Here is an 18,178-nt window from a genome sequence, read left to right as displayed (position 1 = left end):
CACTGCCCCTGGAGGAAGCTGCAGGAGTGGAGGGGTCCTGGGACACTTCTGAGGGGGGGGCAGTGGTGCGCTGCCTCTCCCCTGAAGCTTTGGATCCCTACTTATCCACTCCTAGGTGCCATCCTTTTCCCTCCCTCAGGGATAACATTTCCTTAGTCCACAGTTTTTCCCACCTGTCAGGGTCCTTGTGACTAAGAAGGACCACATCACTTTCATTTTCTTCCTTGTTCTCCAAAGATGGTGAAGCTGAAGATCTTCCAACTCCAGGAATCCTGGCCATACCCTCTCACCAGCAGCAAGCGTCTCTTATTCTCTAGGGCTCTGACCTGGACTCCAAGATAAATATTTAATATAGAGGGTGCAGCTGAGCTGACAAAGGTCCTAACTTCCTGTTTCTCACCAAGGGAGGTAGCAGCCATGGGCAAGGAGCTGGGACTGGCGACCAGTTTCATCTCTATGGGAATAGGGAGTTCAGTAAACAGCCTGGGGGGGGGGCGGTCCCAGGAAGACCTGAGCCTTCCTCCTGAACCGCTTTGATTTCTGCCAGTCTACTTAGGCCCAGACTCCACTGGGCTTATCACCTCCTTCAGGTCAGACGCCACTGTGTTCTGTGGTACCCATCTGGCCCCACAGAAGAGAGGACAGGATGAAAGATTGGTGGGACAACAGGGCAGGGAAAACACTAGGAAACCTAACTGATTTCTTTTTTTCTGCTCATACTTAGGGAGAATTCCTCCTCTTTGAAAAGTAGATTAAGGAGAAGAAAAATAGCAGGGTTTAGAGATTCTCGTCAAGGAACCAGGTGTCTAATTTCCCCACTCCTCCCTCGCTGCTGGCCTGCCTTCACAGCTGGCATGGGCTTAGGGAGAGGCTGAGGCTAGGGAAGGTTGTCCTAGATGACGCTGACAACAGTGCAGATTCCTTTCTGGATCCCAATGCACCATCTCCTCCACAGGACTCTCCTGTCCAGGAGGGGCCTCCCTTCCTGCGAGTCACACGTCCCCACCTCTGGTACTGCCCTCAGTCCCGGGAGCCTCTGCCTTCTCAGAGCCACCTGAACCATAGTAAACACCGTTATGTAACTGCTCTGTTTTCCCAGCTATCGGATCCCAGGCACGAGTCTCTGCCCCCTCCACCCCCGAGGCTGCCCCCTTTGTTCTGTGGAGAGCCCCAACAGTCAACAGAGGTCTGTCCACACCCACCACACCGGGGATGATCATTCACCAAAGGGCTCCCATTAAACGTGGCTCTTCACACAGGGGAAGAAAGGGGCAGAATGCAGGCCAGTCTGCAAACCAAGCTGTCACCAAGAGGAAGGATGAGTGGAAAGAGCACTTAAGTGCAAGACACGGTAAGAAGAGGGAGCACTCATTTTAGTTGTCAGGGGGAAGAGGGAAGCCAGGGTCCTAGAGGACATAAGTCCAGACTCACTTCTTGAGGAGTGCCTTTCTCTAGTTCTGAGAGGCTGCTATTCGAAGGCGTCAGACAGATCAGTCCTGAGCAGTCAAGGGCCCCCCCAGCTCTGTGCTTCAGTCCCCTCCATATTAAAGGAAGGACACTGTTATTCCTTTTCTTCTCCTCCCCAGGGAGGAACTCTGGAATATTCTTCAGGTAGGCTTTGAATAGGTTTTTAGTTTTTGCCCTCAGGATACTGTTTTCTTCCTGCCAGAGGTACTCAGCAAGCAGACCAGAAGGGATTAGCATAGAAAGCACTGTCCCTTTCCAGCAGCTTGGACTTCTCTAAGGGGGAAGAAGACCACAGTGACAAATTGTGAAGAACTGAAACCAAGGCACATCGGACACACCAGCACAAATCTGAACTACATTTCATCCCCCGGGCTCCGTCTCTTTCTCCTGGGTTCTCTCTGGACTCCTGCTCCCGCTCACTTTGCCAGCCAAGTTCTACTGATGGCCCTTGTCTGTGCCAACCACTCAGGAACAGAAGCAGACAGAAGAGAGTGCAAGTGACCCACTTTGGGGCTTTAAAGGCCCTCCTGCGCTCACAGTGGCATGACCTGGCTCATCTGGAATTCAAGATTTTTGGGAGAGTCACAGTAAAGTGAGAGAGTCTCTTTGAGTAAAAAAATACTAAGTACAGGTCAAATATGGTCAGTGTCAGGGCATAGCAACCAGGACAGGTACGTGGAAGCCCATGGGAACAGAAAAGGAGGCTTTCAGGCCCACCTGGCACCAACCTTTCCGTAGCACACACATGATATAACAGGCAGCTCTCTATTCTGGATTCTCAGAGACAAGCCCATTCAAACTCCAAAGGCTGTGGAAGAACTCAGCCTTTTGGCCAATTTATCCAGCCTGTCCCAAGGAAGCCTTTACACTGACATCATATTCACGACTATTCTCTTCCTCTTTTTACACATGAACAAACAAGCACAATGTGCAGATAGGCTCTTTGAGAAGAGCTGAGCTGGATGAACCTCTTTCTCAAGGAAGATGAAAAGAGCAAGTGGCCGTCAGCTCTTTAGAAAGTGAATTTTATAAGAAAGGGATAAATAAGTGATGACCTCAGAGGGAAAACCCAGCCAAGTTAACTCGGCCACTGAGAAGGGCATGGAAGCAGGAGTTGGAAAATTAGGTCTGCATCTTCTTTCCCAGCTCAGGTAAACTGAGATAAGATAAGAGGGCTAACTTGCTGGCCCAGTGGATACCATGAGGTAGTGCTCTGGCCTCTGAACGAAGAAAAACCTCGTCTTCCCCCCTCCCTGAGTTCAATGATAAACCTTCTCCCTGAACGGCATCAACATTAAATCAATTACTTAATTTACCATTATAAAAATCAAATAGATTTTCTTTCTAAAGGCTAAAATTTGTGATAAAAACAAAATCAAAAAAGCAAGACCATGCAATTACACATAGCAGGCCACAGTGTAGGGACTAGGTTTAGATGTAGTGAGAGGTTGATATGAATTTGCAGTTAGGTCCTTTATTTCCAGGCTTTTATAAAAGGCTTTTCACAATTCTGACAATAAGGGTAAATATGACCTCATTTTACTAAAAGTTTAGCTAACATAAAACATATAGGGACATTCATAAGTTAAGATGCCACTGGGCTAACAAAGAACCCAAGATGCATACTGAGCTTATTTGAAATTAGAAACCTGGGCTTGGCCAGGGGTGGTGGCTCATGCATGTAATCCTAGCACTTTGGGAAGCTGAGGCAGGAGGATTACTTGTGGCCAGGAGTTCAAGACCAGCCTGGGCAACATAGCAAGACCTCATCGCCACAAAAATTTGAAAAATTAGCTGGATGTGGTGGCCCATGCCTGTAGTACCAGCTACTTGGGAGGCTGAGGCAGAAGGATTACCTGAGCCCAGGAGGTTGAGGTTGCAGTGAGCCATGATGGTGCCACTGCACTCTAGCCTGGGTGATAGACTGCAACCCCAACTCAAAAAGAAAGAAAAAAGAAATCTGGGCTCATATTAATGTGGCTGTATTTAAGGCCAAAATTGCTGTACTTAGGTCTGGTAGCCCCCCAGATTTAGCCTTTCTACCCCTACGGCCATAACCTGTAGAATCCCCTTGCCAATGTTTTCTTCTCCAGGGTTCCAGCTCTTTCCCTATCTCTAACCCCCACTTGCCCAGAGAAACTTATGTTTCCTTGTGAATCCACAGCACCTCATGGTATTTCTACTTTTCAGAGACTCAAAAGGCTGGTCTGGCACTTCCTGTTCTTGGTATCCAACTCCACATTCAACTCCCCTCTGGCTTCTTTGACTTCTCCCAAATTGGAATTCATCCATGTCTATTATTAGGATCACATGCAGAGTCATTAAATTACTATAATAAAAAGCTATTTTTATCCTTTGTAAAGACCGTATGTTTCTGGGATATCTTTCTTCCTTTTCTTCAAGTAGTGGCCTCTGCTGGAGAAGCCACAAAAGGAGCTGAGAGGCGAGCATGAGTTTGTGGTGGACCAAATGCCAGGAAGGAGGCCAGGGAGTGCATTTTGAGGGGTGGGGGTTGGGGGGAAGACAAACACCTTTGCAGCCACCATAGCTGCTTTCAAACAGAAGGGCTGGAGAGGTGAAAGAAAAAGTTCCTTTTTATTGTGATGGAATTCCCTCCCTTGGGTGATGAATGCCTTGGCATTGTCACTGACCAGACTAGACATCAAAAGCCAGGCTTTTTCCCAACTTCTGGAATTATTAAATGAGTGAGAGCCAAATATAAGAGCCTCCACCAGGAAATAAAGACACAGGGAGCCAATAAAGTTATTTAATTTTAGGGATGTTGTCTTCTTTTTTTAATCTTAAAGATGACTTCCAATTTACAGTAAGAAAGTTCTAACAAATTAATTTCTTTTTCACAAGAAAGACTTATTAAACTATTTCTGCCTAGCATAACTAAAAGCAAGAAAAAGTAGTTAATCTGTAAGCATGAGCAAATAATCCCCCATTCAGAAGAACGCTGAAAAAAATTACACCACCAGCTAGCTAGTCGGTTATGTCTGACTGCCTCATCATTTAGGAAGCAAAACCAGGATCCTTTCTTGGAAAATGTCTGTTGACATTTCTATTAAGAAAAACAGTTACTGGTCACAATGCACTGAGAAACGAAAGGTGAGGGGGGTTCACGAGGACATGTTCAAAAGGTTCTGTGACAAAAACACATCTTTATTGCCCCGAATCAAAATCTATGGTAGGCCTCTTCATTACATGCATTTCACTTTAACATGTAAAAACCAAACAAGAGTATCTGGGGATGGCTCTGTCAAGGGAGTGAAGGGAATCTGGTCAAGAACTTACAGGAAGACAGTGTGCCTGGCCCTACTTTAGAGCTGCTCAGAGGGAGGGTCCGTGTCCATGTCCTCGCTTCTTGATCTCAAGCCACCTAGACTTGTCATGAGGGCGTAGAAGAGGAGATGATGCATTACCCTGTCTCAAACAAAGGTGCTATTTAGCAAGTCTTGCCAAGGTTGCTGGGGCATGAGGCCAAGGCCTCGCGGGAGGGAACATAGTCTCCAGTATCATCTTTACCTTTGTGACTGCATAGATGAAGGTAGCTAACACTGACCCTATTCACTCTGGCTGGCTAGATATAGGCAGGTCAGGTCCCAAGTCCCAATGTAATATAGGCTCCTTCTTTCACACTCTGTCAATGGCACAAAGCCCTATTGTTAATACAGTTTTCTGTTCGCACTCAAGATAAGCGTAACAGCCCTGTCCTTCGACTACACAACTTCTCTTCCTCTACACACATCTGCTCTTAGAGCTTTTCTAGGAGCATCTGATCACAGCAATACTGAAAAAGGATTATGGCAATACCAGTCTTTGGACCTGTCCTCCAGGTAACGCAAACCCTCCTCAATCTATTATTGGGCCTTCCTAGGCTGCCCTTTACTCACCTTCCAGCAGATTTCAGAAAAGATGTGGACCAGGTACCAGACAAGATGGAACGCACAGTTATATATAACCACAGACAATTTAGGAAACTGGAGCCTCATAGCCACAACTCAGGCTTTGGGATCACCCTCCCTCTGATATCTTTTCTGCCTAAGTAGGGAAAGCTAAGTAATGCTTTAAAAGAAAATTGGGTTCCATTGTTGCTATAACAACAAATATTAGGGATTCTAGAATGGTATCTCAACAAATCCTTATGGGTTAGGAAATAATTTTCAATACAAAGATTGGAGAGAAAAAACCTGATAATTAATACAAAGAAAAACTATGAATCAGTTATTGGGGCAAGTTCTTCCTAAACCATCTTAACTAATTGTTCACCTAGATTGGTTAGGATGAAAATTCTCAAGAGCTTAAGTTTTGTATTTCTAGATATGGTACAGTCAACACCTGTGGAGGTCAGCTACAATATTTACATAAAACGAGGGTGGAGGAACAAATTTTAGCCTTACCCCTTCTAAGCGTAGAGGGTCTCTTGAGTAATGACCATGGGTAGCAAGCATGGCTTACATTTTTCTTATAGAGACCAACTGCCTCTTAAAATCACTCAGCGAGGGGATTTAAGGGACAATACCAAAAGTCTAAAAAAGATCCCAAAGTTGTCCAATTTTGAAAAATCCCAATCCCTGGGATTTTTAATAGAATATCCATAATGACAATCTATTAACAAAACAAAGGTTTTTCTCTTCCTGTTTTGAACAGCATGAGTCAGGATTCATCCCTAGGTTATCAGGACAGCAAAGAAAGCTAATCTTAAGAAAGTAAATATTTGCTATTGAGAGAAACTTGCTTCATTTAATTGTTCATGGATGAATGAAAAAAGGCAAGGAAAATATACATGAAAAGATACGAAAAATATTGATACTCCTGGACAATCTGACTTTTCTATTCCTTAGGCAAGAAGTATATCAAACTCATGAGTGTGATAAGCAATTTTCACTTTTGCTGGTCAATATCTAGTAATAAAACGCCAGCAATGTCTACACCCATAATCAAAATGTCACCTCGAGATTTTAAGGGAAACTGAAGCTGTTTTTGTTTTAGCATTCTATGAAGCAATCACACACATGTACACGTATACAAACACACACACACACACGGCTTGTCTTTGCTTTTGCCCTAAACATTCAGAACACAAAAATTTTAAAGGGATATATGTTTTGAACTTAGATGAGTTTTAAAACTTTTATTTAAAAAATTAATCATCTGGGCTGGGCTCGGTGGCTCAGCCTGTAATCCTAGCACTTTGGGAGGCTGAGGCGAGTGGATTGCCTGAGCCCGCGGGTTCAAGACCAGCCCCAGCAACTTGGTGAGCCCTCGTCTCTATAATAAATCAAAAATTAGCTGGGTGTGGTAGCGCATGCCTGTAGTTCCCGCTACTTGGAAGGCTGAGGCGGAAGGACTGCTAGAGCCCAGCAGGTCGAGGCTGTGGTGGCCGGGAGCATGCTACTACACTCCAGACTGGGCAACAGAGTGAGACTCCAATTCAAAATCATCATCATCATCATCATCTGATCAATTTAAAACTTCATGTAATGCATCTATAACCTAACCTAGGAAACCTGGTCCATGTGAAGGGTCACTTTCAAAATATATTTAAGAAAAATTTACAAAGGAGTCCTCTTACATGTCTGGGAACTGATGTAAGAAGTATGTGTGTGTTGGCTTGTTTCCCTAAGGTGGGAAAAGTTACAGAAAAAGGTCTCTGTGGAGCAGGCATTCAGTCATCTTGGAAGCTGTTACTTAGATTAAAACATTCAAAAATGCATTAAAGTCCTCCAATGAAATCCAAAGTAAAGAAAAAGTACTGTTATTACAATATATTCTTAAGGTTCATGCCTTCTAAATGGTTTGGGGTCATAGGTGCAAAGGCATATATATGTAGGTACACCAATCAAGAGCCTCACTTTAAGAAGCTACCTATATCATATACACACTCTTACCACACAATTTTCTAAATGTTAAAATACACCCCAGCTTTCTACAGAAGAAATATCTTTACTTTTAGAATTCAACAAAAGTTTCAAAACTAGCCTCCTCCAAGAGCTGGTGCTGCTTTATCTTAAACTCATTCTCTGGCTGATCCTTCAACAGCTCAGACAGCACCTGTAAAATACTCTATATACACTTTTGTGATGCTTCAGTACAAGAAACTTGCATTTTAATCCCATTTCTTTTTGAGAAGATAATGAAGACATTCCTAAATAACCAGTAAAATATATATATATATTTGCTTATATATGTATATTTGCTTGTAAGAATTTACAATAACTATCTCTACTATTGCCTGCTTAAAAAGTGGTTTCTACCTGTGGATTGTGTATGCATAAAAACAGCCTTAACGAAAATGAGAAAGGGTTAAGGAACTCCCAACTAACTCCACACTCTGTCGTGTGGACTAACTTCCAAGACAGAATCTTTTCTAATACTGGGATTAGGGGAGGGAGGAGTATGACGATGATTAATTTTCTCTTTAAGTATAGAGAAATGGAGAGACAGCAACTCAAGACTTTTTCTACCTTCTTTCACAAGTTTTACTCACAACTCAATAGGAGATCCTTTATCTCCTTCCACAATATCCTTCCTATCTTTTTAGTAACAGAGCAATCCATGCAGGCAGGTTCCAATCCCCAAAGAGCCTTGATCTCTGTCATAAAAAAAACCAGGAACTGTTAGCAACAGGTATAGGAAAACAGAGATAGATGGGTTAAGTCTTCATTCTTCTATAGAAAATTATGATTTTTTAAAAACAACAATTATGTTGTTTTTTGTTCTTCTGGTTTCCCTGAAGCTCCCAACATGAAGTACTACTGTCTAAATACCTGCTTCAGTGCTGAACTCCGACATTACAAGAGACATTAAGGAATGCCATAAAGGTGTGTTTTCCATGCTTTGATATAGTGTTCCCTGGCATGCACCTTGACTTTGGAGCTACCAATGACATGACATCTGTGATCAGGCCAACCAGAAATGGGACCCTAAGTAACCCTACAATTTTCTTCACCAGTTGGTTGTGAAGAAAATCAAACTAAGGGAAGATCATTCAAACACTATATTGGAACACTATACTGGTTTCTTTGTATTCCAAAATATGCTAATGAGGCTAACATACAGTTCAACTTAATGAGTTGAAGAATGGAAAAACATCTCAGTAATTGATATAGAAGACAGGAAATCTTCACTCATCCAGTGCCCTAAATTTAGCAAGACCTTCAATTCACAAGGGGATCATCTCATCTCACCCCTGTCAGTTTCCACCATGTCAGTTGGTTCCAGAAATACTGACAGGGAATAACATAAGGATGATGGTAAAAATAGATACAAGATCTGATGCAGTAGCCTAAAAGGGCTTCAATACTTCTTGCTGTTGAAGGCTCTGCTGAGGGCAGTTATACAATACCTAGAAAAGTAACGTTCTTTGCAGATGGAGTAAGTCATCTGGGGTTCAAAAATGAAAGCAAAATAATTTGGCAACAGTTTAGGCTTTCTGAAACTCTCCTCCAAAGTTCTAAGGAAAGTTTAAACCAATTGTGGCCATTGTTAGATGAACATACTTCAACTCTAAGAAAATCCCTTGTCATTTTTAAATCTTGCTTTTACTAAAACATATTTAAAGGAACTAAGAGTTCAGAGAAAGGTTATCATGGGAAATATTCTCCTTGGTTCTTATAATAACTGGGTTTGGGTTATTCACTTAGAGGTTCTACCATCATCAAGTTTTCCATCAGAAGAGAAGCAGTTTTAGCCACTGACATCTAAGAGGCCTTTCTTCAATGGCACCAAGCAGAAAAGAAAAATGAAAAGGAAAAAAAAAATCTTCTTGCATTTGAAAAGTTATTAGTCGTTCGTGAAAGATATTACCTTCCCAAACAAGAGTGAAGGCTGACTAGTTCAAGTCAGAAACCCAGGGTTCAGGTTTCCAAGGTCCTTTTATTAGGGGAAAGTCCCCTTTATAGCACAAGACTTCACATATGTATTGACAACAGCCAGATTAGTTCCTAAAAATCAGGAAGAAAAAAAGGGAAAAACAAAACAGATGCACTTCTTATACATATTGAACATAAATTAAAAGAATTTATAAAACGGTCACCTTTCTTACACAATCAATGCGGACTGAATTATAAATGCACCTCCAGATTTAAGTTGTTTGAGTTTAGTTTCATTTTCCTATAATAAATAAATACAATTTGTTCTTGAGTTTTAGATCCACTGTGCCACAGCAGTACTCTGAATCATTACTGTGCTTTCTTCCCTTGGTCGCTCCTAAGTGCAGCAGTTGGGAGTACTGGGGTTACAGACTTCAATGGCCCATCAGAATGTATGCCATCTTTCCGGGGTGGCATTCGCTCATTAATTCGGTCCAGACCTCGGGCTTCTTCAAAACTCCGGATCTTGTGCTGAAGTGAAAACCCTCTGATGGCTACAGAAAAACAGGAAGGGGGGGTGGGGGTGGGGAGTACTCAATTAGGCAGCAAAGGAACAAGTTTTAAAAAGATTCTTAGCGCACAGAAACCTCCTAGAGATTTTTTTCTATAAAAAGGTATCTACGAGCACATGACTGGTGAAGGCAATAAGCAAGATTTGACTGAATCAGCTTTATCTGAAGCTATTGTCTCCTTAAGGCCCAAAGGGCAGCTAAAACCATGAATAATTTTCATAAATGCTCAATATGAGTAATCACAGCAAAGTATTCTTGACAAAAAGCTAACAAGAACTTAGCCCCAATACATATGAGGAAGAGTTTCTTATGGGCCAGAAACGTGCTCTATACTAGAACAAAGGCAACTAAGAATAATATAACAAGTTAAACACAAAGTATTTCCTTTAGGTACAAACACCACATTGACCACACACACACACAAAAAGTAACAAAAGAGCTAATCTATTTGTGTAGGACAGTTTTTTATCTTGCACAACCAGGAGCAGAATGTAAGCTAAAAACCATCAAAATAGTCTCTAAATATTTTCCTTCTGATTCAACTTTTGTATTGTCAAGGAAAGGCATTCCCATTTTGAGCCACTTTACCTAATGGAACAGTTAAATTTATAACACAGGTTTATCAATTCCAATGGTTTTCATCCACAAATTTGTAGATAATGTTTCTTAAAATATATCTCCATAGAAACAAAGATAATTTAGCTTGAGCGCCTTAGAGAAACCTCAGAAATGAACTGAGCTAATAAATTCTAGTCTACTTTTGCCTCTGCTCTTGATATCCTTAGAGTTACTAGAAAAAGAGGCTGACCTGTTTGAACCTCTTTACAATCAAATGGATGTTTCTTGTATATGGAAGGGATATGGGAGTAAGCCACTTGACCTCACATGACCAACTGCTTAAGCTTCAGCCATTGCATTAAAACTGACAGAGCCCAGAAAGGACTGTAGCTATGGTGAAGGTCACTGAAATACAAATATAGGATACAAAGGAAACACCTGCTTCTGAACATGCCTAGAAATATCTACTCTCTTTTCACTGTTGCAGTTCCGGTGATGCAATAATAAAAGATCTGAAATGTTGATAAAGCTTTTAAAAACCAGCAGACAGACACATGATCACATCTATCAGAGTAGTATGGCCATACCTTCCCGGGCCTCTACCGCTTCTACTGTGGCTGTAAGAGGGCAGGAGCAGTAGCATGCAAAAATGAAGACAGAAAAAGAGTGAGTAAACCAACAGCACTGCTGCCAGCACAGACACCCCAGGGTCCCACCTTTTAGCTTATCCCCATGTATAATAAAAGCTGACTAGTTAGAGAAGCGAGAGGGTTACTGCAAGAGACCAAACTGCATGTGGGGGAGATATGAAGTGAGGAGAGTTTCTCATATTTTTAGCATTTCAGGTAGCATGAGGACATTGCTCTTTTCATTTTGTTATTTATTTTTTGGGGTCTTGCTCTGTCACCAGACTAGAGTACAGTGGCATGATCATGGCTCACCACAGCCTTGACCTACTGGGCTCACGTGACCCTTCTGCCCCAGTCTCCCGAGTAGCTGGGACTATAGGCACACGCCACACACTCAGCTAATTAAAAAAAATTTTTTTTGTAGAGACAAGGTCTCACTATGCTGCCCAAGTTGGTCTCAAATTCCTGGGTTCAAGCAATCCTTCCTGGGTTCAAGCAATCCTCCCACCTTGGTCTCCCAAAGTGACTCTCTTCATTTCAAATAGCCAACTGCTATTTTATGTCTTGACATCCGCATATCAAAATACCATGCCAAATCAAATAATTTAACATCACAATATTCTTTAGTTTGTAATAGTTCAGATGGTATTAAATGAGCTGCTCTGGGTCCTATTCAAAAAACTTATTTACAACTACTTCTTGCATTCAAGTGACTTATGTGGGGTCCAATTGTCCTATTAACTGCTTAATTTAAAAAAGAGTGGCCCTTGAACAGCAGATTGGCATTTGGAAGGAGAGACAAACAGGTTACATGTGAGGGGTCATTTCTTGTCTGAAAGTAGAATACTAAGCTAGCAAAGGCACAGAACTATTCAATTCCCAATGGAAATTCATATACCCAACTGGGCTTAGAAATTTAGCAGAGGCTGACATTTCCAGACCATATGGCTTCCATTCAGTGTTCGAGAGAGCAGACCAATAACTAAGAAAGCCCTCTTCTCCTTCAGTGATGGAGAAGGAAGCAATTTTAAAAAAATTCATACCAACAGGTAAACTACCTTGCATCTTGTTTTTTCATACAATAAAAACCATAATATATGAAAAGGTACTGGTTGTAGCAAGAAAAGAGCCTATTAGGAAAATCCTGTCAGTTCCCCCAAGACCAATTTTCTAAAAGAAGCCAGGAAGAATAATGAGCAATAACAGTTTTACAAGGCTTTACAGATCAATACCACAGGAGAAATGAAAAGAACTGCAAAATTAACTACCTAACACAATGTAAAAATGGATATTTGGAATCAACTTATCAAATGCTTACATTTGCCAACCATATGCAGGCATGTGTTAAATCAATGTCACACCCTTTCTAATCTCCTTAAATAGTACAAATACAAACTTCACAAGACAACTGTAGTGCCTTCTAACATACTGCTGATGCAACTGTAGAAGTGGGAGAACAAAGCATTGCTTGAAACTGTACACAGTGTTGGTCTAATTAGAGTTTAAAAGCTACATGGTGAAATGTGTACTAGCATGACATTGTCTTGGGCCTTCCTAGAATTGCTTTTTGTATTTGGTATTAAGAAAACAGCCTGCACTGAGGGAGATTATAAGAAACAATCATATAAAACTAACTGAACTCTTTTTTCCTTTCTAACATCTTTATTGAAATATAATTCATATACCATAAAATTCACTTGGTTAAAGTACACAAGTCAATGGTTTTAATACATTTAGAGTTGTGCAAACATCACCACAATCTATGTTTAGAATACTTTCATCACTCCAAAGAGAAACACCCTACTTATTAGCAGTCACTTTTCATTTTAACCTCCTCTCCTCTTCCCCTTAACCCTAGTCAACCACTATAGATTAGCCTGTTCTGGAGATTTCATATAAGTAGAATAACAGAATATGTGGTCATTAGTGACTGACACCTTTTTCACTTAGCATAATGGGTTTTTTTTGTTTTTTTGTTTTTGAGTTGGAGTCTCACTCTGTCACCCAGACTAGAGTGCAGTGGCCAATCCCGGTCACCACAGCTTCGGCCTGCTGGGCTCTGGCGATCCTTCCGCCTCAGCCTTCCAAGTAGCTGGAACTACAGGCGCACGCTACCATGCCCGGCTAATTTTTGATTTATTGTAGAGATGAGGTCTTGCCAAGTTGCCCAGGCGGGTCTCGAACCCGCGGGCTCAGGCAATCCATTCACCTCAGCCTCCCAAAGGCATGGGATTACAGGCTGAGACACGGAGCCCGGCTAGCATAATATTTTTAAGGTTCACTCATGTGAAGCATGCATCTGTATTCCATTCCCATTTATGGCTGAACAGTATTCCATTGTATATACTACATTTTGCTTATACAGTAGATGGGCATTTGACTTGTTTCCACTTTTTGGCTATTATAAAGATTCCATTTTGGTTATTATGAAGAATACCCATTTATGAACATTTGTGTACAACTTTTTGTATGATCATATTATCATTTCTTTAGGGGGTATATAACTAGAACTGGAATTGAAGGGTAATAAGTTTACTTGTTTAAATAACTGCCAGAATGTTTTCCAAAGCAGCTATACCATTTTACATTCCCACCAGTAGTGCACAAGGGTCCCAATTTCACCTTATCCTCATGAACACTTATTAATTATCTTCTTTATCACAGTCATCCTCGTAGGTATGAAGTGGCATCTCATTGTGGTGTTGATTTGCATTTCCCGAATGTCTAAAGATGTCAAATATCATGTGCCACTTGCATGTCTTCTTTAGAAGAATGGCAATTCAAATTATTTACCCTTTTTTTTGAGTTGGAGTTTCACTCTGTCGCCCAGACTGGAGTGCAGTGGCTGCTCCCGGCCACCGCAGCCTTGACCTGCTGGGCTCCGGCGATCCTTCCGCCTCAGCCTTCCGAGTAGCCAGAATTACAGGCATGTGCTACCACGCCTGGCTGATTTTTTGATTTATTGTAGAGATGAGGTCTCACTGCCCAGGCGGGTCTCGAACCCGCGGGCTCAGGCAATCCACTCACCTCAGCCTCCCAAAGGCGCGGGATTACAGGCTGAGCCACCGAGCCCAGCTTATTTACCCATTTTTTAATTGGGTTTTTTAAAATGATTCAGTTAAGAATTCTTTATATTTTCTAGATACAAGTCCCTTATGAAATATAATTTTCACCTATTCTGTGGGTTGTCTTTTTACTTTCTTGATTGTACCATTTGCAACATACTTTTTTTTTTTGAATTGGAGTCTCACTCTGTCGCCCAGACTGGAGTGCAGTGGCCGCTCCCGGCCACCGCAGCCTCGACCTGCTGGGCTCCAGCGATCCTTCCGCCTCAGCCTTCCAAGTAGCTGGAACTACAGGCACGCCCTACCATGCCCAGCTAATTTTTGATTTATGTAGAAATGAGGTCTCGCCAAGTTGTCCAGGCGGGTCTCGAACCCACGGCCTCAGGCAATCCACTCACCTCAGCCTCCCAAAGGCGAGGGATTACAGGCTGAGCCACTGAGTTTTTAATTTTGACATAGTCCAATTTATAACTGATCTGTTTTTTTATCTTATGGTCTTTGTGAATCTTGTTCTTGGTCTTCCTCTCCAGTTTGCTACAAGGAAGCTTAAAGTCAAATTTGTGGCTGATTATTGGTTTTATTTTGTTTTCTTTTGTGCTCCATCTTCACATATTTATTTTAGTCCACTGTGTTTATGTATACTGCAACTCATACAAATCCCTCTTGGATCAAGGTGGGGCACAAATAAATGTATGTTATAAGGCCATATAGGATACTGTTGGTTAAAAGCTCTCCATGTAAAGTTGTATAAACAATAAAAGGTCTTTTTTTAACTAATGTTCCAGTATGCCAATGAACTCGTGGAACTGACACTCCGATGTGAAGATAACAAAATAAACTCATTTCTTGTCAATCAATAAGAAAGAATAAGAAGCTCTAAGAAGTTGGCTCCAACTTTACCTTTCATTCTTCTCATACATTCCTGAAGATTTCCATCAATTTTGGAAGTATCAATAAACAATCCTCTATTAATTAAAACACTAATATGAAAGTCAGGAAAATAGAGAAACTAGACATGTTGGGACTGAGCCCAAAGGGTGGCCAAGAATTATAAACAAGCAAATTCCCAAATAACACATCTATAACATTTTCTTTGTTACTTGTCCCCATTTTGCAGATTTGCTCTCTCAAGGTCTAGAAAATATTGGTTTACATTAAAACAACAACTTTGTGGATCAGCAAATTTTCAAAACTTTTTAGTAAGGATTCTATAGGACATTCTTTTTTTCTGTATTCATGTTACTTTCTATTACTCTAAAATATCCTTATCAGAGCTGCTCTTAGAATATCTCACATGACTAATTACAAAGCAAAGCAATGGTGGGGAAATATTCTGCTTATTAAAAAAAGTGCTATTTATCTGAGAAAAAATTTCAATCTTAAATAGCTTACTGATTCTGTCTGTGAAAAGAATAAGCAGCCCTATTAAAAAGTGGGCAAAAGATAAGAATAGACACTTTTCAAAAGAAGACATATGAGTAGGCAACAGATACATGAAAAATGCTTAGCCTCTCTAATCATCAAAGAAATACAAATTAAAACTACACTGAGATACTACCTAACTCCAGTCAGGATGGCCATCATCAGTAACTCAAAAAACAACAGATGCTGAAGAGGATGCAGGGAAAAGGAAACACTTCTACACTGTTGGTGGGAGTGTAAACTAGCACAACCTCTGTAGAAAACAATGTGGTGATTTCTAAAAGATCTAAAAATCAACCTCCTGTACAACCCAGCAACCCCTCTTCTGGGAATATACTCGGAAGTACTCAAATCATTCTACAAAAAAGATACCTGTGCACACATGTTTCTTGCAGCACTATTCACAATAGCAAAAACATGGAACCAATCGTGCTGCCCATCAAAAGTAGACTGGATTAAAAAATTGTGGTACATATACACGATGGAATATTGTGCAGCCATAAAAGAAGGACAAGATTATGAACTCTGCAGCAACTTGGATGGATTTAGTCTGCTATACTCAGTGATCAATCACAGAAACAAAGAACTAAGTACCACATGCTCTTTCTCATAAGCAGACCCTGAATAATTATCATAATACTATAAGAAAAGAATTGGAAGTAGTGGGAAACTGCCAAGGGAGGGAGTGGGGGGAGCATATGTCATCAATGAAGGTATCTGATCTCAAACCAGGTGACTGGCGACCAAAATGAGGGCCAAACTTTACCTATACAATGATCATTTGTATACCCTGAATTGTACCTCACATCTTTAAAATTAAAATTAAAAAATAAAAAAAGAAGAAAATAAATTGTATATTTCCAAGGAGAAAGTGTTTGGTCTTCCTTCTAAATAGCTAAACTCTAATCATTCAGTATTCAATTTAAAAGAGGAAGAGGAATTCACTCTAATCATTCAGTATTCAATTTAAAAGAGGAAGAGGAATTCAATTTCATTGCTGTCGACTAATAGGAACAAACAAGTAGGTTTTTTCCTATTAGTCGACAGCAATGAAATTTCCACAAAAGAAAAAATGATGCCTCTAAACAGCAGTATGGCAGGAGTGGTGGTGTACGCCTGTAGTACCAGCTACTTGGGAAGCTGAGGCCAGAGAATCATTTGAGGTCAGGAGTTGGAGGCTGTAATGAGCTACGATCATGCCTGTCTATTCCAGCCTGGGCAACATAACAAGACTCTGTCTCTTAAATTGAAAAGAAAGGCAAGATGAAGGATGACAAGAAAAAAAATTAAAACAAAACAAAACAAAACAAAACTTAAATAGAAACAATTCAATAAAGCAAGGGAAGCAAAAATGAGCTAAACTTTAGTATAAAATACTAATGCTTCAACACCAGTTTTCATACCTAGAATTAGTCATCCAATGATGTCATCTCTGTCTCTTCTCCTTGACCAGATCTATGTTTATTCTGACAAACATCAATCTTTTCATTCTAGGATTCCATAATGCCCTCTCCTAAAAAGTCAGCTCCTATGTAGTTTTTAGTACTAACACTTTCACTGAAGAGGTGAGTGTGGTACTGGAGTAGAATCTGGCTGCAGGCAAAGAGGCAAACTCCCTCTCTGATTGAGATACTCTAACACCCCAAAATTATTTTCACTGAAGTGTAATATACACGTGAGGCATATCACATGCACGCAGCTGAAGTGTACAGCCTAGGACATTTTTCATATGTATACACATGTATAACTACCACCTCAATAGTGATATAGAACATCCTAACACTCCAGAAGCTCCCTGTGCCCTTCTGAGTCAATACTCTTCTGCCAGAGGAGATGCCATTCTGACTTCTATTACCACTAGTTAGCCTGACTGTTCTTAAACAACAGGTAAATCAGACAGTCTGGACTCTTTTTGTGTCTGGCTTTTTTAGCTTATTATAACATCTGTGAGATTCAATCACGTTGTTCCATGTATCCATAACGTTATTTTTTATTGCTGAGTAGTATGCCACTGACTAAATAGAACACAATTTATTTATCTATTCTACCACAGATAGATATTCAGGTTGTTTCTAGCCTTGGGCTATTATGAATAAAGCTACAGTGAACAAGCTCATGCACACCCTTGGGTGAATATATGTACTGATTTCTCTTGGATGTGTGGAATGCTGGGTTATAGGATAGATATATGTTTAGCTTTACTGTCCAATAGTTTACCAAAGTGGTTGAGCCAATGTACAGGACTTCCTACAATGTACCTACCTAGTTCTAGTTCCGCACAAGCACACCAACACTTGGTATTGTCAGACTTTTAAATTTCAGCAATTCTAGTAGTATGCAGTGATACCTCACTGTGGTTTTTGTTGCTGTTGTTGGAATCTCACTCCATCGCCAAGGCTGGAGGGCAGTGGTACACTCACAGCCATCCCAGCATCGACCTGCTGGGCTCTGGTGATCCTTTCGCCTCAGCCTTCCAAGTAGCCAGAACTACAGAAGCGTGCTACCAGGCCCAGCTAATTTTTTATTTATTACAGAGACGAGGTCTTGCCAAGTTCCCCGGGCTGGTCTCGAACCCGTGGGCTCAGGCAATCCACTCGTCTCAGCCTCCCAAACTGCTGGGATTACAGGCTGAACAACTGAACCTGGCC

General features: G+C 41.0%; 2 protein-coding genes across 3 annotated transcripts in view; both read right to left on the bottom strand.

The window, feature by feature from the left end:
• SORBS3 (sorbin and SH3 domain containing 3) overlaps window positions 1–6,651 on the bottom strand; it is a 35,678-nt gene extending 29,027 nt beyond the window's left edge. The window contains exons 1-2 of the mRNA XM_021715265.1: window positions 5,364–6,651; window positions 174–326 (exon numbers count right to left, since the gene is read on the bottom strand). Coding sequence (XP_021570940.1) covers window positions 174–280 — 107 coding nt within the window. The 5' untranslated portion in view covers window positions 281–326; window positions 5,364–6,651. The remainder of the gene's footprint in view (window positions 1–173; window positions 327–5,363) is intronic.
• A 2,657-nt stretch (window positions 6,652–9,308) lies between these two features.
• The window catches only part of PPP3CC (protein phosphatase 3 catalytic subunit gamma), a 59,259-nt gene continuing 50,389 nt past the window's right edge, over window positions 9,309–18,178 (bottom strand). Inside the window, exons 12-13 of one of the 2 annotated variants that reach the window (XM_008063551.1) lie at window positions 11,002–11,031; window positions 9,309–9,838 (exon numbers count right to left, since the gene is read on the bottom strand). In XM_008063551.1, coding sequence (XP_008061742.1) covers window positions 9,654–9,838; window positions 11,002–11,031 — 215 coding nt within the window. In that variant the 3' untranslated portion in view covers window positions 9,309–9,653. The remainder of the gene's footprint in view (window positions 9,839–11,001; window positions 11,032–18,178) is intronic. The other variant, XM_021715266.1, reaches the window with a different exon arrangement.

This window comes from Carlito syrichta, unplaced genomic scaffold (genome assembly GCF_000164805.1).
Source record: "Carlito syrichta isolate Samal-C Ts95f unplaced genomic scaffold, Tarsius_syrichta-2.0.1 Scaffold306946, whole genome shotgun sequence".
Taxonomy (NCBI): Eukaryota; Metazoa; Chordata; class Mammalia; order Primates; family Tarsiidae; genus Carlito; species Carlito syrichta.
Note: the sequence above shows the minus strand (reverse complement) of the source record. Positions and strands in the feature narration are given on the sequence as shown.